This window comes from Brassica napus, chromosome A9 (genome assembly GCF_020379485.1).
Source record: "Brassica napus cultivar Da-Ae chromosome A9, Da-Ae, whole genome shotgun sequence".
Classification (NCBI taxonomy): Eukaryota; Viridiplantae; Streptophyta; class Magnoliopsida; order Brassicales; family Brassicaceae; genus Brassica; species Brassica napus.
This window is the reverse complement of record NC_063442.1, coordinates 13,083,347-13,099,886: the sequence shown is the minus strand read 5'-3', so window position 1 is coordinate 13,099,886 and position 16,540 is coordinate 13,083,347. Positions and strand designations below refer to the sequence as shown.

The following is a 16,540-nucleotide window of genomic DNA, read 5'->3' as shown; positions in this document are numbered from 1 at the left end:
TTTACTTCACAAAAAATGATAGAGAAAAAGTAATACAAATTCGTAAAAATCTATATCAATCTAAAAAATTAAGGAATGATCAAATTTTATAAGTCAATGTATATCAATTTTTGCAATCAAAATCATTTTAAAAATCTATACTTTTAAAAATTTACAAATTCTATGCAAATTCATCTCTTTGCTGAGTCTCCTAATTCTCGTGACCATTTCTTTTAATTTAAGTTGTTCCTTAGAAAAAGAAAGGGGTTCATTTAGCTTGTTTGGGAAGCAGATGGAGAGGAAGAAGACAAAGAGTCAGGTCAAGCTGGTGAAACTAAAAGACGCCATTAACCTAATCGACCAACATGTTAATCTCCTTGGTATCGTTCTTGACCGAAAAGAACCCAAGCTCTGCCGCAACAACGGTAACCCCAAATGCTCCTTTCTTCTTATTCTCCCAGATTTTAGATTTTTTTTTTTTTTTGTCTCAGTCTATCATTTAATTGTGTCAGCTTGGATATGTACGCTTCGTATAATCGATGATTCCTACGAAAGACCTGGCCTTACTGTTAATGTATTCAGTAATAAGCGTGAAGAACTCCCGAACCACGATGGCATGATTCTGTTTCTAAACATCAAGGTACTTTTTGGTTCTGTTTTTGTTGCTTTTGTCTTAAAGAAGATATAACTCTAAAAAACCATTTTTTTATTTGTCTGTAGATGAAATGTTATGGTGGTGGGAACAGAGTAAATGCTGCCTGTAACAAAGGGGTTTCTTCCTTTGCCTTGTTTAAAAGGCGAACCGACAAGGAGTTTATATGTTACCAACGCACCTCCAATTTTCCCGGTGAAGAGAGATACAAGAGTTCTATGGACGAGCTAGCCAAATTGTTTCCTACTAGTTGCAGCCTTGATCAAAATCTGGAGTTTTTATTTTTGAGGGAGATCAAGGAAGGAAAACCCTTCAATCTGCTGTGCAAGGTAACATTTGAGTCTTTAATTCAACAATGAAAGAAAGCATTACAACTGATCTAACCTTGTTTTGTTTTCTCATAGTGTAGATCCTCCTCCATGTCGTCAATGAAGAAGAAGACATGAGCACCATTTTCGTTTGGGATGGAACTGATGCACCCCCAGCTTCTATGTTAGTTTGATCTTAAAAGTTTTTTAGCTATCCATTTTATCTGCTTACTCGTTCTTCTATTTGGACCTTTTTAACAGTGGGTTTAAAGACAAGTCAGCTGTTAGCAATCTCTCAGTTCTCTCAAGAGATACATTGCGCAGCTTTCCCACTGTTGGATCCATATTGAGACTCTCTCTAAGTAATCATCTGTTATATGGTGTTAAACCTGGTGGCTGGGTGAAACTCTACCAGTTACTCTGTGTAGTTGATAAGGGATCTTGGGTAGCTAGTGTTACGGACTCCACAACGGTTACTCTAGCACATGATGATCATTTAGTAGAAAAGATTATGAGGTTAGTAACTTCTTTTAGTCTCTAACTTGTGTCCCTATCTGCCTACCCCAATAATCTATGTTATGTTGACAAAAACTAGGATTTATGATAAGAGAATCACATCAAAGTTTGGGCACATTCCGTTTTGGTGTTTTCCATCTCCTCCGGGATTTACAGGTTACACTGCTTTTTTTTAAAATAAATAGAAAGATTACTTGTTTCGGTAGTGATAAGGATTTAGAATGTCTAACATTTTGTTTTTGTTTCAGGAACTGATGACGATCAAGCCCCATTTGTTACACTCAGAGACATTATAACTTTCCCCAAGGTAATGTAACCGATTTGTTTTTTTTTTAAACATTATATTGAATGTAGTAGAATGAAAATCATTGTTACTTGGATACAGGTTACATACAAATACAGATGCATTGTTCGAGTCGTATCTGCATTTCGTTCGCAAGAAGAGGACGAGAATCGTCATTACCGAGTTTTGTTGACCCTGGAGGATCCAACAGCAACTTTGGAGGCTTTCTTATGCGACAAAGACGCAGTTAAATAATAATATAAAACAGTAAACATAGATTATTAATCATCATCTCTAATAATCTCTAAACTAGAGTTTCTTTTACTGGCAGGAGTACTTTTTTGGTTTAGGGTTACAGAACACAGAGATGTTGAGGAAGAAGTGGAATCAGTTGCTTGGAATAACAAGGGAAAGCTCAGTATCTTTGGCTACAAGAAATCCACCATGGATCGAGTGCTGTATCTTCTCCTATTATACCAATAAAGCTGACCCTTGGAATACTAGATTATACAAAATATTTGGCACTCGCCTTCTTGATTTAGAAGCTGTTTAGTGGGTCAAATGACTAGAAATTTAGGTATTTAGACCATGTTTATAAATGTAGGATGTTGTTGACTTGGCTGTCATTGAGACCATATAAAGTAGTGGCAAATTTGTTTTAAGTAGATACTGGATGCAAGGGATATGGTCTATAAAAATGAATCAGTATGGTTACAAACCATTGAACCAGACTTTACATCACCGGAAACAATTAGTCTCAATGCAGAGAGCGCTTTGGGAAGAAGTACCAACGCAACTCTGCTTTCGTTGAACAACTAATTTCATCTTCAAAACATAAAATAGGTATCAGAATTTTGATAAAAGTTGAGCTCGTACATAGATATTATAGTACTAAGAACTTTATTCTTGATCAATTACTAATAATAGCTTATAAATGAGTTTCCTACTTTCCTTCCTCTACGAAAATCTTAATGTGTGGGGAGACTAATATTTTTTTTTAATGTTTCTTAAAGCTTTTGGTTAGTAGTGGTGTACGCTAATGAATGACCTGGTGGGATTATGGCTCGGCTCTTATTTGATTAAGAACATTCCTTCGTTGACTGCTGTGATGCAAAGGAGTTCTCTGGCATCTTATACGATGCCATTCCACTCCTTTTCCCTTTGAACCTCCAAAAAGCTATACTTCTGATTTTTTACCTTCGGAAGAGTCATGTTCGTCTTTTGGCTATTGAACTTTTAGTAACCTTCTAATAATATTTGTTTCTGCAGGACATTGTGGACGACAGAATCTAACATTGTCTGAGGCTCTGAGCAATGAGGAAGGTGATACCTTATGCAGACGAATGTCTGGTTTGTGCTCGAACAAACAAGTGGAAGCTTTACAATAGTTTTAATCAGGTTCGAATGTAAAAACGCTCCTTTTTTGTATATGTGGTGGTTTTCATTAACCTTGCGCAGATATGTTTTTTGAAATTCAAGATATTTCAATTAAATTTATTAAAAATTATGGAAAATAACACTTAACTAGGAAAATATGAATGAAATCTAAAATATAATAATTAATTAGAGCCATTACAAATGAAATCCAAAAACATAATCAACTAGAGCTATTAATTAATAAGAAAAGTAGACGCATGTGCGCTACACTTAAATCATTAGAAGAGTGTACTGAAAATTAAGAACAATGAATCTCTTGTAACCACGATGCCAGTAGAGTTTCAGTTCTTGGCCTTCTTCGAGATCCAAAGAATACTTCATTGTACTCCAACCTTTTCCAAAAACATATTTGGTGTTGTCGTTAATACGCTTTATGGTGACTTTGTATTCGTCTTCTTCCGTTGCATCATAAACATCCACTTCCTTACCGTTTCTTAAACTCTCATCTGTAACACCATCCATCACCGCGAGAACTGACTCAATTTGTTCTCTCGGTAACACCATACTGTGTACATAATCAGTGTTTGTCAGTTGTTTTGTTACAATCATAGCAGGATGGATGGGTTCGACAGTATCAATAGGATATAAAGCACCAATGATCATATTGATGTTTTTTTAAAGAAAAAGCTAGAGATAGCTATTGAAAGTAAAAGAAAGAAGAATACTTGTGTAGTTTTTTTTTGTCTGTTAGACAGAAACATATATATATATATATATATATACCCGGATTAACCTGAGAAAAAAGGAAATACAAGAAAAATAGGAACTCCAAAGAAATCAGAAATATTCCGTTTAAAAAAAGGCGAAATCGTCCATATTTTTGCTAAATCAATACTATTAATACTGAAATGAAAAATGGAAAGAGGAGGAGCAATGTAGCTTGGGAAGCAAGTCATGATGTCATGAGCAGAGAGGTATGTTTACATAAAAGCATAACAGGAAGAATAGAAATACAAGAGAAGAAGAAATAGAAAAATCTCTCGTTAACAAAACTTAAAATTGTATATATTTTTTTATTGGAAATTTTGAGACTTGAAAACTCACGACATGGCTGGTTGGTTTCTCGTATCCAACGGTATTGTGATCAGAAAGTTTTAAAACATGTCTCTCATTTTCTTGATTGCACTCAGCAAAAAATCTGCAACAACTTTGGAACTTGGAATCTTGTGCTGTGTAGTTTGGTAGTTGACTCTTGTAGCTTAAGAGATGGGGCGTTACACTTGTGAATCAAGAACTTGCAAATGGTGGAGGTTGTTGCTTAGGTTTCTCTTGGAAGAACCGTTGTGTTCTTGTTTGGTTTAGGTGACCAGAGGAAGCGGATGAAAGACGAACTGAATCGTTTTGAGGTGCTTCTTGAAAGATGCAGATGAGAATCATTTTTTCCTCAAGGAAGAATCATCAATGAAAGTAAAAGGGATTAAAAAAAAAGTGTTCAGGAGAGGAGGAGGATTGCTTGCATCTTGAGCGAGACGGTTTCACTTCATAATGCTGTCTCAAGAGATATCACCTCATCGTGCTTGAACACACTTGGTTCCTGTTTCTTCTAATCTCTGTCTCTGATAGAAGAGCAAAAGCTTTGGCTTCCAAAATAATAGAATATTAATTCAATACTCTGTTAAGAAAAATGATCTCTAGATGTTGGAAACTGTAGACTCGGTTCAAAGCTAAGCCTTTTCCTGCCAAGAGATTGATCTGTTCTTTCCATTTGCAGACTGTGTAGCTTTCATATGACCTTCTTGAGAAACATCGATCAGGAAGCCTTCTTCTTTTGACTCTGAATGTCCCCTGATCCCAGTTAAGAGAAGAGAACATAAATCATTCAAACAGAAGGCCCTGCTCACTATCGTTCTTACTATTAACAGGCCCTGAAAATCATGCTTAGAATATACAACGATTAGCTCAAACTATATAGTTTACATTAATATTGTTTGTGTTGTTTTAAAATTATAAACATGACGTTCAATCGCCGACAAAACACATTTTCAAAGGAAGAAGATAAAAATCTTCCTACATAAATATCAACAAGGGTAAGTAGTTAATATTTTTTTATGCTTTAAAATAGTTAATATATAGGTAAATGATTGAAAATTTGTAAATCTATTGAGAGAAGACAATATTAAATGAAATCTTAACCGAGAACGTGTATTCATTGAGTTGTACGATCAAATAATTTTTATGACTAATTACCGTTTCAAATATCTTGCACCCACTGGTAGAGAGTTTTTCGGTGGTAAATTTAACCAAAAGTTCAATATTAGTGTAACCTACCGGCTCTCTCAAGAAAATTTTGACAACATAAAAAATAAATAAAAGAAGTATAAGTAACTTATAAAATATTTACATGTATTTCAGCGGATCCTATAACATCTAAGATATTTATTTAGATATCTAGGTGTAATTTTTATTGTTTAATATATAATTTATAGTTTTGAATTGATTTTGTCATTCATAAGTTATAATAAATTATTTAATTGGTTTGATCTGCTTTTCTCATGCATGATTTGTTTGATCTGCACTTGTCCTACTTGATCTGTTTGAACGGTCTGCTTGAACTGCTTTTACCGTTCAAATTCTTAGATCAAAATCCGTTCTGGAGTATTATTAGTATCCAATGCAGAGATTTGCCGTAACAAAAAAAAAAGGAGATTTTGTGAACCGACAAAATTGGGTTTGCGTGTCGGAAAGGCGAAAACCAAGCTCGGTTAATAGTGTTCTGAATGTTAAGTAATTAAATTAATAAATTCAGACCAAATCCCAGAGATTAGGAGGTGGCCGAGAGGAGGCAAAGCACGAAAAAGGAAACAAAAAAACAATAATACTCAAAAATATTCTAGGGGGGGGAAAGAAAATATTCAGAAACCCGTTTAGATTTATTTGCACCTCCTCCTTCTTGATTTTTTTGCTCGTCTCTCTCCACCAAATCTGAGTTTTTTAAAGTTCTTCGCTCGAAGCTGTTCTCATTGTTTTTGTAGATTTCAGAAGTTCACTGTTCGTTTGATTTATTCCAGATCCAGAATCTGTATCTGAAGTCTCTGATCTACGAAGCCAAATGGTAAGATCTCATTGTCTGTCTTTTTAATTGCTTCATTTTTTTATCAAATCCCGTTTAATTTGAAGGGGTAATTAAGGTTTTGTTAAAGTTTTGGCTTAGTTTGGCGTTTTAAAGAGTTTTAAACTCCGGATCATGCCTTTGAGCTGACTTAAGAGTCATCATCTGTAGATGAGAGAGTCTTCTATGAATCAATAGATTTGACTTCAATTACGACCAATCTGTTTTGAGTTTATTGTTTGGTCATAACCTTCATTTCAACAATACTTTTGTTTTTTTAATTACATTTACGGTTTTGATCAGCCATTGGAAACTTAAACCAATCAAAATGTACTTGTTTAATCAATTCGGATGATCTGATCACAGTATCTGAGTTTGTGAGAGAGCTTAAGAAGTGGGTTTTACTTCTCTTACCAGCTGAGAGGAGCTTGCTATAGTTCTTTTAAGCTCACATCAGTCTTTTCGATATAACTCTTTACCAGCTCACAGTTCTTGAGAACTAAGCCTTTGAGCAAACCCTTTGAATCTACAGGCTGGTAACTTCAGTCCTTCAGTTGGGTCGTGTGTGTGGGTGGAGGACCGTGACGAAGCATGGATCGATGGTGAAGTTGTAGAGGTTAATGGCGAAGATATCAAAGTCCTATGCACTTCAGGGAAACATGTATATGCCTCCTGCTTCTCTTCTAAAATTAAAACCTTCTCATGGAAAAACAGTTTTTACTTACTTTTTTTGTTTTCCAAATCTTCAAAAAATTCAGGTTGTTACAAAAGCATCTGCTGTTTATCCAAAAGATACGGAAGCGCCAGCATCTGGAGTTGATGACATGACAAGACTTGCTTATTTGCATGAGCCTGGAGTTCTACAGAATTTGCATTCAAGATATGATATTAATGAGATTTATGTGAGTTAATTCATATTGATTATTTTTTTTAAAATATATATATGTGGACTAAGACTTTCATTTTCTTATATAGACTTATACAGGAAGCATACTGATTGCTGTTAATCCGTTTAGAAGACTTCCACATCTTTATAGTAGCCACATGATGGCGCAGTATAAAGGAGCTGCCTTAGGGGAGCTAAGTCCACATCCATTCGCCGTCGCAGATGCTGCATACAGGTAAAATCCATACACACTGGTGATAATATATATTTTGTTGTTGCTGATCCTTTATACGTAATCTTGCCTGTTTCTCGATCTGATGCAGACAGATGATTAATGACGGAGTAAGTCAATCTATTCTGGTTAGTGGAGAAAGTGGGGCTGGTAAAACTGAAAGCACAAAGTTGCTGATGAGATATCTTGCTTACATGGGAGGGAGAGCTGCTTCTGAGGGAAGAAGTGTTGAACAAAAAGTGTTGGAGGTGAATAAAGCATCATATATATATATATATCTGTTCAGTCAGATCCTATTATTAGAACAGTAATGCTGGTAGCACCCACATTGACGCAAACTGAATAGCTATATGCTCAGTTACTTATGAAAATGATATTGGTCTTACTTTTTCTTTTGCTATGGTCTGTTTCTTACTAGCTTCTTGATTGTGTCTTTTATTCAGTCAAATCCTGTGTTGGAAGCATTCGGAAATGCAAAGACTGTCAGGAACAATAATTCCAGGTAACAATCTTTATCGCATTCTTTCATCTACTTTATTGAGGTTTTATTTATAAGCTTTCGAATTTCGTTTTTAACTTGTTTTATTTTTGTAGTCGTTTTGGTAAGTTCGTGGAGATTCAGTTTGACGAAAGGGGAAGGATATCAGGAGCTGCCATAAGAACTTATTTGTTGGAAAGATCACGTGTATGTCAGCTTTCTGATCCTGAAAGAAACTATCACTGTTTCTACATGCTTTGTGCTGCTCCTAAAGAAGTAAGTTTTGTAATTCACTAAGTAATTTTTTTCTTAGTAATGCACACGTTTTTTTCTTTCTGAAGTGATATTTTTCTACTATCAGGATGTGCAGAGATACAAGTTGGGTGAACCAAAAACATACCACTATCTCAATCAATCTAAATGTCTAGAGGTGGATAGTATAAATGATGCTGAGGAATACCATGCCACAAGACGTGCTATGGATGTCGTCGGTATCAGTACTGAAGAGCAGGTAGTAATCACATTGTCTCTGTAGAAAAGATTCTATACTTTACTGATGATATCTCGTTTCAGGATGCGATTTTCAGCGTTGTTGCTGCCATTCTCCATCTCGGGAATGTCGAGTTTGCTAAAGGAGCAGAGACTGATTCATCGGTTCCTAAAGATGAAAAATCATTGTTTCATCTGAAAACGGCAGCTGAACTTCTCAGGTAAATGCCTCAACTAATAGAGCGAAAGAAATTTTGTTTTGTTTTCTGTTTGTGGAGTGAAGTAAGTTTCCTTTCTTCCATTTTCAGCTGCGATGAAAAGGCACTTGAGGATTCACTATGCAAGCGTATCATGGTAACTCGTGATGAAACCATCACAAAAACTCTTGATCCAGAAGCTGCTACTCTTAGTAGAGATGCTTTGGCTAAAGTCATGTACTCACGGTTGTTTGACTGGTGGGTTTCTAGATTCTACCCTTATGAATATATATCAATATCTACACCTCTCTTTATTTGGAGAAACTAGCTTCAAGTTCTATACTAATCCTTTATGGTCTTTGCAGGCTTGTTGACAAGATTAATAGTTCAATTGGTCAAGATCCTCACTCAAAGTACTTGATTGGTGTTCTTGATATTTATGGATTCGAGAGTTTCAAGACAAACAGGTGCTTAAGTGGTATGCTTGTAGTTTTCATTACCGGTTAGATGGGTTTCCCTTAATGAAGTGGATCTATCTCTGATACTTGACCACAATATATGGGTCTGGTCAGTATCATATTCAAGCTAGTGCTTGTTTTTAACATGGACAGTTGGGATTTGACTCTTATCAAATAGTGAGCTTGTGAGGTTATCTGACTATATATGTATACAAGATTAACTTCATTGTTTGACTTTTAAATAACAATTCATGACTGTTTCTTTTAGTTCTTTGGCTCTGATCTTACAGTCCCAAGCTTTATTGCAGTTTTGAGCAATTTTGCATCAATCTGACCAATGAAAAACTTCAGCAGCATTTTAATCAGGTATGGTCAGAAAAAGCTCTTTTACATTTTGATTATCAGCTCTTTCTTTATTCTGCTGCGCCCATGGTTCTGAGGTTTGTAAGTGCTCTTCGTGCAGCATGTCTTTAAAATGGAGCAAGAGGAGTATAAGAAGGAGGAGATCAACTGGAGCTATATAGAGTTCGTAGACAATCAAGATATCTTAGACTTAATAGAAAAGGTCTCTATATGATTATATATGTTCCCCTGTTGCCAGTTATCTTGCCACAGTAGACAGGAAGGCAATTAAATTAAATGATTTTTTTTTTAAAATTGGTCTTTGGCATTAAAAAAATCAGTCTGGACGCCTGCCTAAGCAATAATCAGCTATAAAGCGCCTAACTACCACTTAGCGATTTCTTGGACATTATTGATCTCACCGTTTGCTCTTTTTCTTTTCTGTGTTCTTCAGAAACCTGGAGGTATTATTGCTCTGCTAGATGAGGCTTGGTGAGTATGAAACCTAAACTGTTGATTCTGAACCCTTTGCTATCAGTTCACTTCACAGACTTGGCTTTGTTTTTGAACAACATAGCTGAAGTGAGACTTTTGCCATGCAGCATGTTTCCAAGGTCGACACATGAAACTTTTGCTCAGAAGCTATACCAGACATTTAAAAACCACAAGCGGTTTACCAAACCGAAATTAGCTCGTAGCGACTTCACAATTTGTCATTACGCTGGTGATGTGAGCATCCGTTGCTTTCATTGGTTCACATGATTGTTATGTGGTTATATGGTCTAACAAACCATTGGGTTATTGTTGCAGGTCACTTATCAGACAGAACTTTTCCTGGACAAGAACAAAGATTACGTAATTGCCGAGCATCAAGCATTGTTAAATTCTTCTAGTTGTTCCTTTGTAGCAAGTTTGTTCCCACCAACGTCTGACGATTCCAATAAGTCTAAATTCTCATCTATTGGTACCCGTTTCAAGGTGAGAGTCTGATTTTTGGTTTTCAAGTCAAAAAGTCTTGATCAGCTGATTCCATTTTTTGCTTGCTTTTCAGCAACAATTGGTATCGTTGCTTGAGATTCTCAATACCACGGAGCCACACTATATTCGCTGTATCAAACCAAACAATCTTCTCAAGCCTGGAATCTTTGAGAACGAAAACATTTTACAGCAACTACGTTGTGGGGTGCGTATGACATTCTCTAGTTCAGTTTCTTGTGCTTTTAAAAAAAAAAATTCTAAAAGAAGTATATTGTTTGTGATGATTACTTCAGGGAGTGATGGAGGCAATCAGGATCAGTTGTGCTGGCTATCCTACCAGGAAACATTTCGATGAGTTCTTGAACAGATTTGGCATTCTTGCTCCAGAAGTGTTGGTCAAGAAGTATGATTGTTCCTCTCTCTTTGATGAGTGGTTATGTTCATTTATTGACATGTGATTCCTTTTGATAATAGCTCTGATGACCCTGCTGCTTGCAAGAAGCTTCTGGAGAAAGTTGGACTCGAAGGTTATCAGGTAACTTGCCTCATGTAATGTGTGATGAGCTACATACATTGATAGTGGAGGATTGACATTTGCTTTTGTAGATTGGCAAGACAAAGGTTTTTCTGAGGGCTGGACAAATGGCAGACTTGGATACCAGAAGGACTGAGGTCTTGGGAAGATCAGCAAGCATTATCCAGAGAAAAGTTCGGTCTTATCTTGCTAAAAAGAGTTTCATCCTTCTGCGTAATTCTGCTAAGCAGATTCAGTCAGTTTGCAGAGGTATTTTAAACATGTTCTTGCCTTTTTAAAAATAAAAAAATTAGTTTCTGGACTAATTTGCAAACCTATGTGTCTTCTTGTTTGTCAGGCTATCTTGCTAGAAATGTATATGAAGGCATGCGCAGGGAAGCTGCTGCTTTAAAGATACAGAGAGACTTGCGCATGTTTCTGGCTAGGAAGGATTACACAGAACTGTGTTCTGCTGCTGTTTCGGTCCAAGCTGGTATGCGTGGTATGGTTGCCCGTAACGAACTATGTTTCAAAAGGCAGACGAAAGCAGCAATAGTAATTCAGGTACACTTATTTATCAAAATTGCAGAAGTGTGGTACTATTAGAGTTTCAACTGCTCAGAGAACACAAATGAACATAAAGTGATCAAGTCCTTTCATAGAGACCTATGGATACATTGTCATATTGTGATCGTGGTAATGATCATTTGCTATTATAGACTTGGTGCCGTGGATACTTGGCCCGGCTGCATTACAGAAAACTAAAGAAAGCAACTATCACGACACAATGTGCATGGAGGTCAAAGGTTGCTCGTGGGGAACTTCGGAAGCTTAAGATGGTGAGATTTGGTTTCTGTCTTTGTCTAGTTTTGTTTTATGGTCCTTGTTTCAGAGGTTCACTTATGAATATATTACTTTTCATGAAATTAACATTATTTCTTTAATTCGTTTTGCACATAGGCTGCTCGAGAAACTGGAGCACTTCAAGAAGCCAAGAACAAGCTAGAGAAGCAAGTTGAAGAGCTGACCTGGAGATTGCAGTTAGAAAAACGGATAAGGGTGAGACTTCTGTTCGAAGAACCACATTCTTCTTGCATTTTTTATATAAAAAATTAAAGTGTTTTTGTTCATCTTCTTCTTTCAATGCTGCAGACCGACCTGGAAGAGGCCAAGAAACAAGAAAGTGCAAAAGCGCAGTCTTCTTTGGAGGAATTGGAACTTAGATGCAAAGAAACAGAGGCATTGCTTATCAAAGAGCGTGAAGCTGCAAAGAAAGTTACCGAGATCGCGCCCATTATTAAAGAGGTTCCTGTGGTTGATCAGGAATTAATGGAGAAGATCACAAATGAAAATGAAAAGCTAAAGGTTTGTGAGAGTTTCTGAATAAGTACCTTACTTACTGTAGAAGAGAGTTAAGTATGATGCAATATTCTGAATTGCTTGCTTGTCATATACAGGGAATGGTGAGTTCGCTGGAAATGAAAATCGATGAGACAGAGAAAAAACTTCAAGAGACAACCAAGATTAGCGAGGATAGACTTAAGCAAGCATTGGATGCTGAATCCAAACTAGTGAAGTTGAAAACCGCAATGCAAAGGTACCTTTTTGCAATAGACTAACCTTGGCATTGTTGAGAACTCTAGCTGTGATTGCTTACTTGTCTTGACGTTTGCATCTGTAGGCTTGAAGAGAAAATCATAGACATGGAAGCTGAGAAAAACATTATGCGTCAGCATCAGCAAACAATCTCAAGTACTCCTGTGAGGACTACTCTAGGACATCCTCCAACAACACCTTTTAAGGTAGGAAGTACTCTTTGAGCTGCCTTCTTACCAGCAAATCAGATGCTAACTTTTTCCTCATTATGTTTGTAGAATTTGGAAAATGGCAACCAGATAAACTTGGAAAGCGAGTTCAATGTATAGTTTCCTCCAACCAGCTATTCTCATCATGTTATTTGTTTGCATTTTTTACATAAGTTATTAATCTGAGAAGTCTACATTTTTATAGGAAGCTGAGTTTACAACACCAGTTGCTGGCAACGCTGAGAAATCTGCTGCAGAACGTCAGATTGTATGTTTCCTGGTTACTGTCATTAGTAATTCTTCACACAGCTGTTAGTGACTTAGTTCTAATAACTTGATTTGTACTGGTCACTGTAGATGGATGCCGATGCTCTCATTGACTGTGTAAAAGACAACATCGGTTTCAGCAATGGGAAACCTGTGGCTGCATTTACGATATACAAGTGTCTTCTTCACTGGAAGTGTTTTGAATCTGAGAAGACCAATGTGTTTGATCGTCTGATTCAGATGATTGGTTCTGCCATTGAGGTAATTGGGAGTGGCAGTTCCTGACATTATGTCAATGTAGGATTGTTTTAACTGTTGTGCTGATATTTTCAGAATGAAGATGACAATAGTCACTTGGCGTATTGGTTGACAAGCACATCTGCGCTATTATTTTTGCTTCAAAAAAGTCTTAAAACCGGTGGCAGTGGAGCAGCACAAAGCAAGAAGCCACCTACTGCGACTTCTTTGTTTGGAAGGATGGCCATGGTTAGTTGTATTACAGTTTCCGTTTAGTTAATATAACTTTCCGGTTACTGTTTAGTTAAGTAGATACAAAGACTAGACAGATTATTCATGGTCTAGACGAGGCTTAGGTGTTAACGAATCGATTGAAACTGATTTGTAACTGTGTAAACCAATTAAGAAAATCGTTTTGGCTAAGACGGAGTTGCGGTCTAGACCGATTTGTAGAGCTATGGTCTTAACTATCCTATGTCTGTCTTGTTCACCAGAGCTTCCGCTCATCACCAGCTTCAGGCAACCTAGCTGCAGCAGCTGAAGCCGCTGCTAACGCAGTGATCCGTCCAGTGGAGGCGAAGTACCCGGCTCTGCTTTTCAAGCAACAGCTTGCAGCCTATGTTGAGAAAATGTTTGGGATGGTTAGAGATAACTTGAAGAAAGAGTTATCGACTTTACTTTCTCTATGCATTCAGGTTTCTTGTTGACTTTCTTTGGCATGATGATTATGTTTCTTTGCACTTTGACGATAATCTTTGTTTGTCCAAATGAAAACTTTAGGCGCCAAGAACTTCTAAAGGAGGGATGCTAAGATCTGGTAGGTCCTTTGGAAAAGATTCTCCTGCAACTCACTGGCAAAGCATTATCGATGGTCTCAATTCGCTTCTTGTCACATTGAAAGAAAATCATGTAAGGAAAAAAAAAATGTTGTGTGTCCTCACTCCATTACATCAATTCTCATAAGTAACATGAAATGTCCAGGTTCCTTTAGTTCTCATCCAGAAGATCTACTCTCAAACTTTCTCTTTCATCAACGTGCAACTTTTCAACAGGTTAGTTTAATTCTTGCTCACCTAATACGTAACTGTGCGCTTTGGTCTCGCTGACATGGCTTCTCTTGGCTTTGTTTTATTTCTTACAGCCTTCTTCTCCGAAAAGAGTGCTGTACATTTAGCAATGGAGAGTTTGTCAAAGCCGGGCTTGCTGAGCTAGAGCTATGGTGTTGCCAAGCCAAAGAAGTAAAATTGATTTTTGTTACAATTTTTTTTCATATTGTTCTATAGATCAATAATTTTCGTGTCTGTGATTTGCAGTATGCTAGACCCTCTTGGGAAGAACTGAAACAAATTAGACAAGCCGTTGGGTTCCTGGTATGTTATACTTTCTTGATAATCATTGGTTCCTTTAAACTGCAATAACATTAGTTTATTCTTTTTGTTTTGCCTGTAGGTAATCCACCAAAAGTACAGAATCTCATATGATGATATAGCACACGATCTTTGCCCGGTAACACTTTGTTTACAGTTTCTAGAAACTCACTTGATGATCATTGTTGTTATTGTCTAAAATTTTTATTCGTTATTTCTTACAGGGACTCAGTGTCCAGCAGCTTTACCGTATTTGCACATTATACTGGGACGATAGCTATAACACCAGAAGCGTCTCACAAGAAGTACTTAAAAAACATTTTTCACATCCATTTTGTTCAACTTGAAACCTTTGTAGATGCTGAACAAAATTTTCAGGTTATATCGAGCATGCGGGCACTCATGACAGAGGAATCCAATGATGCAGACAGTGATTCCTTCTTGTTGGATGATGATTCCAGGTAAAACTCTACTTTGATACACAAATAAAGCATAAGTACATCATTTACGTCAAATTAAACTTTTTGAACTTAGAGATACAATACAGCTGACTGTTTTTTCGATAACTCTTTGGTATATATATTTTTTTGTTTGCAGTATTCCTTTCTCAATCGATGATATTTCAAGTTCGATGCAAGAGAAGGACTTTGTAGGAATCAAACCAGCAGAGGAACTTCTTGAGAATCCTGCTTTTGTATTCTTGCACTAAGAAGTTCCTGAAAGTTGAGAAGCTCAGATTCTTAAAGCTCTCTTCCTCTTTGTTTTTTACTCTTGGGGTGGAGAGGAGGGGGCCTTCCTGAATCAAGAGGAAAGAAGATGAGTAAAAGTGTAAAGTTGTGGGGCTGTTTTGAAAGTGTTACCACTTTAATTCTCAACTATTCATTCATTATTATTTTTGACCTCAGATTTTTTTTTTCTCATTTTATATGTTTTCAGACTGACGACTATGTTGCAAAGTTTAAAATTCCTTGGTTGTTCTGTTGTACAAAGTTTAAAGAACTGTATATGCTCTATTACACGACTTATATTAGTGATTTTATTGTACTATCATTTACTTTTAATCCAGTTTGAATATAAGAAAAAGACATATTTAAAATACAAAAAGAAAAACGAAAAACACACGAAAGGGTATTGCCGTATTGTCATTCACATGTGAATGTGCATAATCTCTAAACTATCAAAATCATAACTGTAAATTAGTCCATCAAGATTTACCATTGGTAATTCTAGAAAGGAAAAAACTATCAAGAGAAAGCAACGTTGATTGTAAAAAGTCTGCATAACATGAGTTTCTATCAAATTTTCTCTACAATAATCTCTCGTCTAGTGCACATTTCAATCATTCCCTAGTAAACATATATCTCCCAAAAGCTGCCAACAGTTCGTAATATCGTTTTCTACTTTGTGTCGGCCTTTGACCATCTTCCAAATTGGATTATCCTCAAAGTACGTAACCATCAATCTTGATCGCCTGATTAAGCTATCCCGTAGTATTGGTTTATATGTTTATATCCTCAAAGTACGTACCATAACGTAATGTTGGTTTATATGTTTACATAATAATTTAATGTTTGCATAATTACGTGTATATGAAATGAATATCAGTCATCCATCCAATTCAAAGATATCATATCATCATTGCTACGTACTGTTTAATGGAAAATGATGAAAGGGACTTTGGATTGAATTACCTCCGACAAAAACGCTTATGATGTTTCTTCCACTAATCACATTTTTATCCCACTGAAATCACCTTGCTATCACCTTCAATTAAGCACAATTTCTCTTAATCCATATTAATGGGGGAAGCCTCATTTCTTGCCTATAGAGAAGGATTAACCTCGGTGATTATGCATTGAAACCATTAAAGAAGTAGAACACGTACGCTATCCAGAGCTTAGATCCTATGGGAAAAAAAAAAGGAAACAGAAGAAGACCAACTTAACACAATTTTTCATTGTTGGTCTTTTCTAGTTTTTTGCTCATTCGTTTTGTCTTTATCGCTTCTGGCCAAAGTCTGATAGCTTTTAAATTCTAGCGTTGTGCTTTTTGTTTGTATTTTTTTG

The 16,540-nt window shown here is 36.4% G+C and overlaps 2 protein-coding genes and 1 pseudogene across 2 annotated transcripts; 2 read left to right on the top strand and 1 right to left on the bottom strand.

Moving 5' to 3' along the window:
• Positions 1-231: 231 nt before the first annotated feature.
• Positions 232-2,403, top strand: LOC111213460 (protection of telomeres protein 1a-like). Its single transcript, XM_022715221.2, has 9 exons — positions 232-404; positions 492-619; positions 700-960; positions 1,041-1,123; positions 1,201-1,455; positions 1,535-1,611; positions 1,704-1,762; positions 1,841-1,984; positions 2,070-2,403. Exons 1-9 carry the CDS (start codon positions 272-274, stop codon positions 2,289-2,291), a joined length of 1,362 nt encoding a protein of 453 aa, XP_022570942.2. The 5' UTR covers positions 232-271; the 3' UTR covers positions 2,292-2,403.
• Positions 2,404-3,385: 982 nt separating this feature from the next.
• LOC125577901 (B3 domain-containing protein At1g43171-like) lies at positions 3,386-5,472 on the bottom strand. Its single transcript, XM_048740003.1, has one exon. It carries the CDS (start codon positions 3,776-3,778, stop codon positions 3,386-3,388), a length of 393 nt encoding a protein of 130 aa, XP_048595960.1. The 5' UTR covers positions 3,779-5,472.
• A 456-nt stretch (positions 5,473-5,928) lies between these two features.
• Positions 5,929-15,524, top strand: LOC106366645 (annotated as a pseudogene).
• Positions 15,525-16,540: the final 1,016 nt, after the last annotated feature.

What these genes read in the sequence shown, in the direction of transcription:
- LOC111213460 (XM_022715221.2), top strand. Translation starts at nt 272, where the DNA reads ATGGAGAGGAAGAAGACAAAGAGTCAGGTCAAGCTGGTGAAACTAAAA. An exon ending in CAAGCTCTGCCGCAACAACG is followed by an intron (nt 405 to 491) that starts GTAACCCCAAAT and finishes TAATTGTGTCAG; the next exon opens with CTTGGATATGTACGCTTCGT. An exon ending in ACATTATAACTTTCCCCAAG is followed by an intron (nt 1,763 to 1,840) that starts GTAATGTAACCG and finishes ACTTGGATACAG; the next exon opens with GTTACATACAAATACAGATG.
- LOC125577901 (XM_048740003.1), bottom strand. Translation starts at nt 3,778, where the DNA reads ATGATCATTGGTGCTTTATATCCTATTGATACTGTCGAACCCATCCAT.